Consider the following 14,487-nt stretch of genomic DNA (forward strand, 5'->3'; position numbering starts at 1 on the left):
GCTACTGTTCATTTGGATGCAGAGCATCACATGGAGAAAATTCTTTTCATCAAACTTTAGAAAAATGCTTGTTATGGACACATTGTGCATTATTGATTTCCTTCTTGGCTCATGAGCTGCAGTCAAATGGTATGTAACATTTCATTCACTGAGATATGAAATGTAAGCCTATTCATTTTCCTCATAAGTACTTGACACTTGGTCTTATTTTTCAGATTATGTCTGCAAAGGGATGCAATGCCTTGTGTACCTGAATTGAACAAGAATAGCACCATATAAAACAAAATTCATTTCTATGAAGAGAAAGACATACCTCCGTAATTTCATAAATTCTCTGGCTGAACTGTGGAATATCTGTACCAATTGGCAGTTCTGCTATGATAACAGAATGGTTGCCAAATGTTTGTCCAGAGGACTGTGTAGATTTTTTTGTGTCCTGGGTCTAGACAAAGAAACGCTGTGAGTGAAACAGAACTCTAGTGGTGTAGCTAGAGGGGCTAAGGGAGCACAAGCCCTCATACTCTTGCTGATACTCTAACATGCAATATGAAGTGTGTTAACCATTTGCCTTGGCAGATAAGATAGGAGTATTTTTTCATTTTGATATGCAGAGAGAAAGGGCGAATTTGGTGACCACTTTCTTTAAACTTTGTTGAAGAGTATCACCAGACAGGAGAGTTTTTTTAAACACAAATTGCTGCATGTAAATGGCACTATGGATATTAATGCTATTCTTTCATCCACAACATAGGGAATAAATATATGCTTTGCCGATCTTAAACCTGTGTTTAAGACCAGCTCAGGAGAATGCCTTGCAGCTGGGGCATTATCAGCATTCATTCTGCTGAACCAAGCACATGCATGTATTTAGTCCCATTCAGAAATACTGTTTTAGTCAGAGAGTTGATATGCAATAAATTTCCAAGGATTTGTTCAGGTGTTTTACTTTCATTTTCCCAAACTCCTCTATCCATTTTATCGTATCTTCATAGGGCAAGTAGTCCAGAAGAATCTCCTGTGGACTTGGTGCGTGTGCAGTGAGTTCAGCATAGGAATAGATTAGTAAATTGTCTTGTATCCAGGTGTCAGTGCATTTTTATGCAACGGGTATTATCAAATTGCAGTGGGCATTATCAAATGATAGCCCTATCCCCCTAGGGTGTATGTAAAATTATACTGAAATCAGAGGATTTGGGACTATTCCTGACATGGTTATGTTGAGTGTTGTTGAATAGGGAAACTAAGTTATTTGTGAATGCACTTTTAACAACTCGATCTTGTATCCGTATTAAACCTATATCCTATAAATTATTCTTACTTTAGGAGACCTAGTCATTATTGTATAAGGTCTTATGTCTCTAATATCACCTCTATGGTGGCTTATTGAAACTGTTAATGTCGCGCCATGTAAGTTAGCTATACATTCAGTACATACAAGCTGTAAAACTTCCACCAATGACATTTCAGCTCAACATGAACATAGTGATCTGACCTCATGATTCAGATTTTAGCCTGACGCTATGTATAGAAAAAAATTCTTTCTTCCTCCATGCTTCCGGAAGAAAATATTTTTCTTTTCTAAATCTTCCTCATGTGAGAAAGAAATCAAAATACAAAGTTAGACACTGGACAAAAATTTGAGCAGATTTGGTGAGGTCAAACCATCTGCCTCGCACATACCATATGAGAACACCAAAGAACGGGAATTGATGGGTTAGAAATTGATCAAACTAAATTTATACATGCATAATGCATGCCTCAAAGTGCCGAAGCCCAGTACATAAATGTACTACTTGTCCATAAACGGACCTCTCAAAATAATCAAAACACTGGTCCGAAACACCACAGGGATTCTGTGTGTCTATGAATGCTTATTCTTGGGGAAATCGAATCTGACAAATAGGAAAACGATGGAAACTTGTGAAAATTGAGGAAGATCCCAATGAAGGGGAGTTAAATGGAACCCGTATTAACCTCCAGGCTGTTATTCTGACATCAAAATTGATGCCGTCTGGACAAAGCAATGGCCAAAAGGAGGCCGTGGTCCAATGTGGAACTACAAGCGTGCCGCTAACATTATTGACAAGAATGCACTTTATAACTTGCACGATGAGTGAAACTGGAGGTTCAAAGTAATTATTCTCGTTCGACCAACCTTGACAAAAAGCATCCACACCACTGACTCCTTTACACCAAAATCGTGCTTAAAAACGTTTAAGCTTGGCAAAAATGGTCAATGAAATGCAGTCCCAACAGCTTGTCTATGAAGTTAAAGGAAGCATTGTCTTTTGACCAATTATCGAAGTAACGGAATTTACTTATTTTATCGGCCAGGTAGTTCTCATTTCTTGGAAGCCACCGTGGTATTCAAATACAGTTGTGAGTGCTGGCTGATTTAAATAAAGCCAGAGAAAGTGCATGCAAATCGGCTTTAACACTACCGCAAGTGATAATCTTTGGCACATTGGAATTGTTGTTGTTCCATTCAATAACTTTGTCTGTAATCAAGGGTAGTAGGTCGCCGAGAACTTTAAGATCTGCGGCCAACTCTCGCCAAGTCGAGCTTTTATGTTGCTCTAATTCTTGCTAAATACCTTGAAATTTGAAAGCTGGGCGATTTTCTACATAGGCCCTGCAACCATGATCACTAGTGTCTGAATAGACTGTTAGGGATGGAGCAAGACAAAATTGTATTGTAAAGCTGTTGAGCTCGCTAGTATTTTCCGCCCAAAACCCCAATTCTGTTAAAGTGTCATCGGTTAATTGTATATGATCGCGCCAACTAGAAGCGGATTCTATGACCTTTTAAGAATGGCCTGTCATTAATCTGACCACTGGTCCGAGGGCTAATGGCATGGATATTATTTGACCGGTAAAACACGCTAGCTGCTTTACTGGTACGCTGCTGCGGGACTTGTAGGCTATTGTGAGCTCGGAAATAGTTGCTAAAACTTTGGCCAACCTGGTTTGCGGAATGTAAAATCTGAAGGTAGAAGAATCTATGATAAGCCCTAAATTAAGTATTTTGCTCACTGGATCCCAATTGCATTTTGTTTTGCTGGCAACAAAACCGGAGAGAGAGTTTTGAACGAAGGTTTTGTTTGTGTTCGCTGAATCAAGATTTGGTGAAATAATTAGACCGTCATCTATGTACATAAAAGCTTGCAAACCTCGTTGACGCCAGAAATGCGCTAAAGGTCTAGTGAGCTTAGTAAATAAATGAGATGCACTGCTAAGACCGAAAGGAAGAACTGTCAAGATACAGTATTTACGAACGAAGTTAGGGTGTAACCAAGAGAATCCGAGAAATTTCTGGTGCGGTGGAAAAATGTCAAAGTGGTGATATGCAGATTCTAGATCAAAGGTGAAATACGACTGATTGAAATTGAGAAAATGGGCTTTATGATACAGGTCCTTGTATTTGAATGTAGTCGTCCAAACGTATTGGTTGGGGTGACGCAAATCTAGTACCAAGCGCAACTTTTTGCCTTCTGCAACTGTCAAAGGGTTGCAACAGCAAGGGGGAAGATTTGTTTCTACAGTGCAACATTTCTGAATCAAATTGGCAGTAGCAGACTCAACAAAATGAGGGTGATTCAAACTGGATCGATTATTTTCCAAGTAAATTTGAGGCGGTTCCAAATAGAATGGTACTTTGTAACCCAAATTTATAAAGTCCAGTACAAATTGACTAGCATGGAGACAATCTCTCCAGTACGCAATGCATGATTTGAGTTTACCTTTAACCCCCGATGGGGTTTAGTTGACAGGGTCTGGCTCAGCTACTTCCCAGTCTCTAGTGTCGGCTGCTCTGGTGGCCGGAGCTTGGCTTGACTGCTGGAGGGCCTGCAAAGATTGGCAATTGGATCTGACATGGCCGGTGATGCTGCACTGGAAGCAGGTACGAAACTCTGGTTGGTATGCGCTGCTGAAAGAGCGAAAAAGATAAGGAGCCGAAGTAAACTGACGAATAGCGGTGTTGCAAACCTTAGATTTGGCCTTTTTGGAGGTTTCGGCCTTTTTACTGGCTGCAAATTTTTCTGTCTTTTTGAGTTTCTTTTCGTCGCCAGAGTCGTCTGAGAGATCGTCGGCGACATATTCCTTAACTGTTGCCCCGGCCTTAGGCAGAACGGTCGGCCAACTTGATGACTTTTTGGCATTCCTTAACTGCTTCGATGATTTGACCAATAGTTGCTTTGGCCGACTCGATGTCTCCGATGTCAAGTGAAGCCAGAGCAAACGCTGTGATTTTCTCGGCGTGTCTAAATTGGTCCTTGTTGCCGTCGCTCTTAAAATCGTATGGAATGTCAGCAGAAGTTTGTTGCTTCTTCAAGGCTGATTCAACTTTAGAGTCAATGGAGCTGGACAGATTTTGAATAGCCAAAAAGATGTCTTGGTTGGAGGTTCTCCAAAATGTGTGCTGCGAGGTTAAGCTGCTCAACTGAGAATGAAATCAAGCGTTGACTCTAATATGACTCTGATTGACTCTAATATAAAAGAAAATAGGAATGTGTTACGTAAGGGTATGTGCTATAAAAAGAACCTGTCACCTGTCGTACGATAGCGAAAAATAACTTCTTGTTTCTTATCCATGCCAGATCCAAACAAATCCACTTTTGTTGTATTTTTTATCTCCACTCTCTGAAAACCCTGAATTTTTGGATAACTTGTTATTGAATTGCAACCATTTTATTGACCGAGTTGCATGTAGAAGCTTTATCTTCAACTCATGTACAAGGAATAATCTGTGAAATATTGAAGACAAGCCATGCTTGCATCATTAGGAGTTTTGGGCTTGTATTTAGCCTTTCATTGCACGACACTGATGCATAGGTGTGAAGCATGGTGTGATAAAGCCAGTCTGTCGTGGTATGGTTTCATAACTGATTGGCTGTGCCTTTGATGTTCTCTACTCAATCATATCATAACGTAGCATATTTCATTGCCCAGCAAGATGGAAAGGTTTCAGTTTCATCTTTACAATATGTTATTTATTACGAGGACACATAGCCTTTTTGAATAAACTCAGATAAATTAGGTCATTCTATAAAATAGGGCTCCAATTTTTTTCGTGTCCCTGTCACATCTGACATAAGATTTTGTGAATTAGAACACATTGTCTAATTTCTGAGAGCGGTGAATTAATGCAAATTACCTGCCAAACAAATAAAAATAGTTTGAAATCAAGTTCATTGATTTTTCTGTGTCAAATTGCACAGGCCAGGTGTAACAGGGGACACAAAATGTCACGTTTTTGGATTCCCCTCATTTATAGAATGACCCAAATGATAAATCCTTGAATAAGCCCTCTGTTCTCTGCCAAAACTTTGTTTCTGTACACCACAGTTTGTGCTTGAAAGTACTTACCTTTGCACATGTGCGTAATATGTGGTCTTAACAAGTTCTGGTCCTGTTCAAGTGACTTGTTCTTCAGGGTCTGACAGTCATGCTTTTCAGCTTTTATTGTGAAAATTGTAACTTTATTTACATGTACAAGTTCAACTTTTGTTTTCAAAAAGTTTATTACATCTGCACCCATGTGCAATTATTTTATGCGCATGACTTTATAGAACAAGCACAGTACAGGTACATGCACAGATACACGTAGGCCTATGCAGTGTATGCTTAGTGAAAGGAAAAGTTTGGAAGTCACACAAATAGCAAGAAATTCAGATCCAGTGAACAAGCAATGTCCCACGGATTTCATGCCCATGGGAACCAACTTCATAAAGTGCCGTGTATCCACTACTATTAGTGACGAAGGGCAATCCCCTACTCTTTGTCCCAATAAAACCTTTCTACAAATCTGTTTCTTCCATTTGAAGTGTACAGCCCAGTGCTGTACTATCACGTGCATATAACTAAAACCAAGCCTACGGCTGTCTCTGCCTTCAATGTTGTATATTCAGTGGCAAGCAATTAGTGACTTTGATTGCCCAAGAACACAAACTTTTCAACAGCATTGGTCAGATTTGAATCTGTATTCAAAAGAAGCACAAACAGATGTGCACTTCAGGCAGGTCCTGAGACCAGGGCAGTCCACAAGATCTTTCCTTGGCTTTGGCATTCTTTGTGGGGTGATGTTTCTTTTTGTATGGTAGGTCTCCCTCGAGGACCAGCATAGCAGAAAAAGAGCCCAGTGGCACAGCCAAACTGAAGGCTCTGAATGCCACCATCCTGAGATTGACAGAGAGCAATCAGCGACTGCAAAGTGAGAACAAACTGCTGAAGCAGGACCTGGAGAGGGCACTAGATGAGGCCATGTCAGACATGGGTGATACACCTCGGGCTAAGAAAAGAAGAGATAGAAAGAGAGGTTGGTAAGACAAGACATGCCCACAAATGGGACACTACAGCCATTAGCAGGATTTACCCCACACAGTGGCATTTTTTTCTGCCTTTTGCGATACTTTGCTTTAGATGTTCCCCAAGTTCCTCAAAGATGTTGCTTTCCAAAACATTTCTTTTTATAATGCAGATTATGAAGACATGAACAGGAAAGAGCTGCTCACTGCAATAGTTGACTTAGAAGATGTAAGTAGGGATAATTTTCTCTGTACCAAAACTCTTACAATTTAATCACAAAGGTCTCATTGAGAGCACAAGACTGTAGAGTTGAGGAGTGTTTGAGAACTGAAAACTGGATCTAGTATTCATATTCTTGGGCATCATAGGTTAAACATACTTTAATATACTTTTAATTGCCTTATTTATGGCAACAAAGAAACACCCCCCCCCCAAATTTTGACAACATGCCATTCGTTTCTCACTTCATTGCAGAATGTCGCTAAACTAGAAGGGAAGACTGCTTCCACCTCCACTCGCCCCTCGGACATACCTGAAAAAATTGAATTGACTGGGACCTTGGCAGACCGGCTAGACCAGTTAGACAAGCGGGAGACAGAACTCCTTGAGCAGAAGACTAAGCTTGAAAGAGACTGCAAGAGACTGAAGGAAGACAAGGCTAATCTCAGGCAGAGAGTGGATGAAATGGAGTGAGTTGGCCTTACAAAAGGCAGAGAATGGTTATGGAATGAGTTGGCCTTAAGAATGGCAGAGAGTGGGTGAAATGGGGGGAGTTGGCCTTAAGAATGGCAGAGAGTTGGTGAAATAGAGTGAGCTGGCCTTAAGAACGGCAGAGAGTTGGTGAAATGGAGTGAGCTGGCCTTAAGAACGGCAGAGAGTGGGTGGTATGGAATGAGTTGGCCTTAAGAACAGCAGAGAGTTGGTGAAATGGAGTGAGTTGGCCTTACAAAGGGGAGGTGTACCTTCTTCAGTTGTGCCAAATTCCTCAAAACTGTGGGGATATAGGAGAATAAACCTTTGGCGAGTTAACTTTGACCCAAATCTGGTACACTGATTTCTTTAACCACTTCCTGCCGGGGACTCCGGAATCGCAGACGTATGCTTTATATGCGTGGCTGGGGTCTCCGAACTGAGACAAAGGAAACAGGGCCCTGTAACAAAAGACCGTACTCCGAACAAAAGACCAGGCTGCTGGGCATTAGCAACATTTTTCATTCTCAAAAGTGGTGATAATCCAGCCTTGTTTTGAAACCGTATACCGCGGTTTGGGGCATTTATAGCGTGCAGATTACCACCGGGGACAAAAGCGCTCCACCACCACAGCAATGAGCCACACAGCACCACTGCACGCTAATCTGGCCCCTATTGCAAAGAGGTCAGCAGTGCACTAAGCCAGGTTCGTGAACAAAAGAAAGTTACATAACACCACACAATCTGGGCTCTTTTTACAAGGCTGCAGGCCTGGCTGAAATACTCGGGCATCAATGAAGGTCACCTGTCATCTTAGAGTAGTGCCTAAAGATTATTTTGTGCAGCTATAAACGTCTGTTAAATGAAATGATGAATTTTTGAAGAATTTTGAAAACAGAAAAAATAATTATGCCGGCCTAGCATCATCAACATCGAAAAATGCCCCGGCATGAAGTGGTTAAATTCACATGAACAAAACAACTTGGATTCGCCTTACTAAAAACACTGTTGCTATATCTCGTGATTTAGGGCAAGCTTTTGCTTAGTTACATAAGAGACACTTCGCATCAATACACTGTTCTCAATGGAAAAAAGGGCACAAAGGAACCAGTCCATTCCAGAGATGGTGGTTGCTATGCAAAAGCTTGCCCCGAATCGCGAGGTATGGCAACAGTGTCTTTAGTCTGGGGAATTCAAATCGTTATGTTTATGTGTAGTCAGGTAATTCAGTGCACAAGATTTTATTCAAATTTAACTCACAAATGGCTTATTAAGTGCATTGCTTAAATTCATCATCTTATATTTCTTAATAACAGGAAAAACAGGCAAGTTTTAAAAAAGAAAGAATGTCTCTCACATTCAAGAGAGGATTCTGGTTGTGGCTGTAATAGAGCTTTATGGAATTTTGTATACATTTTAGGACGCCCATACTTGAACTCATAACATCCATACATTTCTTTATAGAACACTGTCATTTTAGGGAAATTACAAAGTCTGTGTGTTAAATGCCATCATGTGCATGTGTATGCTGCGTGCACATGTTCTATACATGTCGCATGTTGATCCAAATGTTTCTGAAATATGGCAGACCCAATGCGTGTGACAAAAAGTTGACATCCAAAATGCCAATGTACGTGGCATTCAGTTAGCAGTGATGTTATCTGAGTGAGGCTCATGATATTTCATGGAAATGGCAATTGAAGATTTAGCTTTCTTGTGATTTACACGGCAATTGGTACATACATGGACTGTAATTATTTCAAATTCAAACATGTCTCAGCTCCCACTTTGTTATTCAGCAAAAACGGTACATCTAATTGTCCAAGAATTGGTGTAAAGACCTGCTAGGCAAGTCTGATGTGACAGAAAGAAAATATGATAAAATAAATGCCAGAGGAAATATACTTAAGGATTTTTCTCACACTCAAGGTAAAGGGAAATTCCAAGACAGTTTTGCTGGAGATCGAAGAATAATCTTAATAATATTTCACTTTTCTGAGTGTTTTTGCATAGCAAAAGAACAGAGCATATTAGTTAATTTAAAATTTCTTTGCCAAATTTCTAGAGACGAGGTGCAAATCTTGAAGAAAGAGCTTTCTGAGGTCACAGCCAGAGACAAGGACCGACGCCGCTCCCTGCAGCGGCACCCTAGTTCTGAAGCAGTGCGTCGCTCGAGCAGTGCACGTTCCCTGAAGCAACAGCAGCAAGAGGAAGAATGGCTGAAGGAACGGGACCGCAAAGTTGAAGAGTTCCGCAAGAACCGCTCAGCTCGGAACATCCAGAAGAACTGGAAAATGCATCACAAGAAGGTAAGCCTAAGGAGCCTTACACATGAACTGAAGATGGCTCATGGGCCCAGTCCTCGAATTTCATTTTTTTTTTAGGGCACTTCCATTTGGCATTGATGGACAGGCTGAAATAAAGGGCACTAATGCCAAACATGAGGGCATTAATGCCATCCCATTTTTTTTTTTTATATTGCATGAAAATGATTCAGGTCTATGAAAAAGTAGGATACGCCTTATACCTGAATATGTCCGTGATAAGTTCCAAACCAGCAGCCGAGTGTTGAAAGGCTTCGGCCTGTTTTGACTGCAGCCATTGTTTCCTCGTTATTTTGCGTACCACAAAAACTGGCCAGGCCAGTGATTTTGCACACAACGTACGTGAGAATTAATCAGGGTAGTCCTGATTGACTAATGTCGTGTATGTACAGTTCGGATCGCGCGCGGCACATGGCACTAAACTGCAAACACTACATTGCGGTGTTAGTTAAAATACTGCCACGACCATACAATCGTCTCGTGTGCATGAAAAACATGGAACTCTCAATATACCGTTAACGCGTACACCTTAATGAGCACTTGTTCTAGATTAACATTATTGCATGATACATTAAAACACCTGGCTTGGGCATGCGTTGGATAGGCCAGCGGGTGTCGCTTGTACCGCGCTTACGATCATGCAGCGTCTGTGGAGCGGGCCGGGCCGCTGGTGCATGGGCAGAGTCTACGACATTCCTACATACACACAGTGCACGCACGCCCTGCATATGCATGCATGCCATAGATTTGGGTGGCACGGTGCGGTGTTCCGGTCGAATGTGAGTGATCATGGAACAATGTGATGTCGCTTTCCATGCCATTTTCTGTGTACTTTGCTGAACAGGGGCAGTCGATATGCACGTGTAAGGCACTGCCATTTTGGCGGGGAAACATGCTCACTTTTCGGAGGCATCAATGCCAAATGGGAGTGCACTGACGGCCATGCGTGACCGTTGGGAAATTGGAGGCCTGTGGGCCTGCTCATGAGAGCCACTGTGCTTTCACTGGTTGACATACCTATCCTGTAGAAGATATCAGACCATTTTTCGTCTTATGTGCATATACCTTGCATCATTGTAATGGATTTAATATGAAAAAGACTGTTTCTGAACATTGCATACACATGCAAAAGTAGAAGTTGACAAATGACAGATAATCATGTGCAACATACAGCAGCAAGATTTCCTTTATGTTGACCTTCCACTGTGAAAACTGTAAATTTTCCTAACCTGATACAGTATACTGAAATAAATTGTTTTATTTATTATGTTTTTCTCCTTTGCACATGTATGCCCATGTTTTATTTCAGGCTTTGGAAGAGCAGGAAGTGGATGATGTAAGTTGACCATTCATTAAAAAGATTTCAGTTGTGCATAACACCTTTATCTTCATTTAATTGAATAGCTTGTGACTTGACATTTGACTGTAAGACTTGTGATGGTTTGCATTGTTTTTTAATAAGTAAAACAAAATTTCAAAGAAGGTTGTCAGGGCTTGCCCTTCATTTTTCTGACGGTAGCCCCCAAGGCTAGTAATTTGTGATTTTACAAGCCCACAGAGATTTTTACTAGCCCGGGAAATGTGTGAAGAAACTAACAATTAAAGCAGGTTTTTGACTTAAGGTGGGGCCACCAAGACATTTCTATCAACCATTATCACTTCAGACATTGCTCTTGTGATGATTTCATTGGATAACGGAGGTCATATGACATGCCTGTGAATTTCAATTCTTTGTAGGTCAATAAATCTCAAGAGCCTCCTGTCTAACACGGATGAAACTTGGCATGGACCTAAACCAAGATATGTTATATGTGAAAATTGGGGTGATGATGTCAACCGATTTTTGATAATTTTTTAAATCTTATTTTTTCACTTTATCTCCTTCACAAAACATTTTTTTGCTCGAGCTGTAGCGATCAAACTTGATATACTTAAGCAATGTTTGTGACGCCATGAAAATGTCATCAAGTGATTTTTTTTTAGATGTTTCAATATTTCAGAGTCAAAAAGTACTTGTATCTTCTACCTTTGAAGGATGCTAAAAAGCCCTCTGCAGAAGGATGCTAAAAAGCCCTCTGCAGAAGGATGCTAAAAAGCCCTCTGCAGAAGGATGCTAAAAAGCCCTCTGCAGAAGGATGCTAAAAAGCCCTCTGCAGAAGGATGCTAAAAAGCCCTCTGCAGAAGGATGCTAAAAAGCCCTATGCAGAAAGATGCTAAAAAGCCCTCTGCAGAAGGATGCTAAAAAGCCCTCTGCAGAAAGATGCTAAAAGGCCCTCTGCAGAAGGATGCTAAAAAGCCCTCTGCAGAAGGATGCTAAAAAGCCCTATGCAGAAGGATGCTAAAAAGCCCTATGCAGAAGGATGCTAAAAAGCCCTCTGGTCTGTTGCACACAGACAAAGGGTGCTAGTTTTGTTTGGTTTTGGTTTTTGCAACCATGTGATCAAAGTTAGTCTTGTGCATTTTTAATTTATTTCCTGCCTCACTGCTGATAGGCTGCTGTGATGATCCAGTCTGCCATGCGAGGCCACATGAGCCGAAAGGAGCATATGAAGCAGCAAGATGCAAACAGTCGCCGTAATGACTGGAGTGTGTACAGCGATGAGGAGGATGATAGCGAGATGGATGAAGCAGCATTAACCATCCAATCAGCTATCCGGGGTCACATGTCCCGCAGGGACTATATGAAGAAAACGTGTGTAGACTATTAATTTGTTACCACAGAAGGTTGTTATAGTATACTCTAACAAGCTTCTATGAAATCTCTATGAAATTCCTTCAAGTTTATACCTTGAAGGAATTTCATATGCTATGCTATAAGCATAGAAATCTTCCAATCTCAGAAAAAATTTGCTTAAACAGGTTACCAGTCACCTTTCATGGTGTATGTTGTCATGAACAGTGCCATGCTTATGGTTTGCCAAGTGTATATACATGTATACACTCCGCTTGAGTGTTTCGAAAAGTAATCCTAAGAAATGGGATAATGACTTAACCACTTGGTGCTAGGGTTTCCGGTACCGGACTCCTTGGGTTTATATGCATAGCCGGGCTGCCCAAAATTGGACAAAAGAGCCGGGCCTTGTAACAAAAGACGATACTCCGGAACAAAAGACGGAGCTGCTGGGAATTACCAACATTTTATCAGTTGTCAAGAGCGGAGGAAATCTGCCATTGTTTTGAATGATTATACCACTGTTTGTAGCATTCAGCACGAACGGATTACCATTGGGAACAGTGATGAGTGTTACAATACCACTGCAAGCTAATCTGGTCTGCATTTGAAAAGACTCAGCAGTGCACTGGCCAGTTTCGGAACAAAAGAAATTACGTAACACTGCTCAATCTAGGCTCTCTTTACAAGGCGGCAGGCCTGGCTGGAGATACTCGGGCATCAGTAGATTTTGTCTGTCAGATCAAAGTAACCACCAGACAGTCATTTGTGTGGGTGTAAACATCCAGTAAATGAAGTTATGAATTTTTGAAGAATTTTAAAAAATGGAAAAATCCTGAAAATCCCCTGGGTATACTTCCTGCAACTTCAAATTAAACCCAGCAGCATCTGGCTAAATGTCATGAGTTTTAATTAAGTGTCGATATGGTTGTATTTCACAGGATTGTTTATCAGCCTTCCAAACTTCTTTCCTTGCATGCCAACAATGATGGATGATTGATTATTGTTATTTTCAATGAAAAGCTATAACTGTCTTCTTGAGAGTGACCCTGTGCAGCGTTCTAAAAGTAAAAATGCACAGTTTGTGGATTTCCTTTCAAAAGCAGTTACTAGACATTTAGAAGGTAAATTCTGAGCACTGCTCTGTAGTTATTGTATTAATTCAAAGGACTGATCTCTTCATCATTGCAAAATTTGTTATCCTTTGCTGAACTCTGTTCAGAATAGATTGAGCATCTACCCAGCTTTTTTAAAAGAAGTCTAAAGGACAACAAAAATTGCCTCGCAAGTGTACCATTTACTCTGCTAGACGAAGTGAAAAAGTCGGGGTAGAATTGTTTTTATTCTTTTTGTATTTAATGTGCAGTATTTATTGATTGTCACTCCCTTTTTGCTTTCTAGGAGTGAAGATAATTCGCTGTCTGAAAAAGAAGGGCGTAAGTCATCCAGGTCACATTCAGGGTCACAACACAGCAGAAACAACGGCAATAGTAAGATAATTAGCTTACTACTCTGCGAGATTGCTGACAACTCTAGTAAAGAGACCACACCTGCAAGCAGTAATTATGGCAAAGATTACCAAGCACAAAATGTTTCTTTAATCCTATACAGTAGAGTCATCAGTCAAAATACCCTATATTCTTTGACACATATACATTCAAATATAATAAATTGGTAAAAATCATTCCAAAAGTTTAAATCTAAGATTTAAAGTCATGAAACAATCTCTAAAAACTTAAAACCAATCGGAACAGCCTTTAGAGCATTGTTGGAGTACTCATACTCAAGTACCAGTAAGTACTTGGCCTGTAATTGATTTTAAGTACTCTAGAAAAACAAGTACTTGTCTCATACATGTCATACTTGCACCTTTGCACCCTGACTCAGCCCCCACCTTGGAATGTCATATGCAATACTCAATTCCTGTGCTTGTAAAAAATCTGTTTTTCTCTGTTTTTGAAACAATCTTCAGAACAAAAAGTTCTTGTGCACACTCTACACTTAACTGTTGTTTTATCAATTCTCTACTAATCCAGTCTTTGTGATCGTGAGTGGAGCACTTTCAATGTGCTGTCAGTAGTGTACGTATTCGACTACCAAATTTTTAACACATGGATACCAGCAGAGCATGCTATGTGGGACATATCATGTTGATCTGCATCGTCACCATGTGATACAACCATTCAGCTGTTTGCCTCATTGTAAATCATACACTGGTTTTTGGGAACCCCAACAATTTTGCCAAACGGCAGAATTAGCACAGTGCAGTAAGTAAACACTGAGCTAGATAATCCCAGATGTAAGCAACTTTAGGGGTGTGAAATCTCCACTTTTCAGCAGATTTCAGCTTTTTTGTTGCCAAATTTCATTTCCGCTTTTTTGCCTCTGACAAGCCAGATTTTCCTTGTTTTTCTTCCTTTCTGAAGTACCAATTTTTGAGTTGTTTCTTTTTTTTGGCTGTTATGAAGCCAGGCCAAATATTACACGTCCTTTCTC

General features: G+C 40.6%; 1 protein-coding gene across 4 annotated transcripts in view; it reads left to right on the forward strand.

Annotated features, from left to right (window-relative positions):
• LOC110989480 (IQ domain-containing protein E-like) overlaps nucleotides 1-14,487 on the forward strand; it is a 70,409-nt gene that overhangs the window by 42,890 nt on the left and 13,032 nt on the right. For all 4 annotated transcript variants that reach the window (XM_087138625.1, XM_022253882.2, XM_087138623.1 and 1 more), the window contains exons 12-18: nucleotides 6,102-6,316; nucleotides 6,479-6,534; nucleotides 6,781-6,995; nucleotides 9,062-9,305; nucleotides 10,630-10,656; nucleotides 11,813-12,012; nucleotides 13,393-13,481. In XM_087138625.1, the coding sequence (XP_086994751.1) occupies nucleotides 6,102-6,316; nucleotides 6,479-6,534; nucleotides 6,781-6,995; nucleotides 9,062-9,305; nucleotides 10,630-10,656; nucleotides 11,813-12,012; nucleotides 13,393-13,481 (1,046 nt within the window). The remainder of the gene's footprint in view (nucleotides 1-6,101; nucleotides 6,317-6,478; nucleotides 6,535-6,780; nucleotides 6,996-9,061; nucleotides 9,306-10,629; nucleotides 10,657-11,812; nucleotides 12,013-13,392; nucleotides 13,482-14,487) is intronic.

Source organism: Acanthaster planci, linkage group LG07 (genome assembly GCF_054643075.1).
Source record: "Acanthaster planci isolate LZ-2023a linkage group LG07, COTS_SCS, whole genome shotgun sequence".
In the NCBI taxonomy this organism is placed as follows: Eukaryota; Metazoa; Echinodermata; class Asteroidea; order Valvatida; family Acanthasteridae; genus Acanthaster; species Acanthaster planci.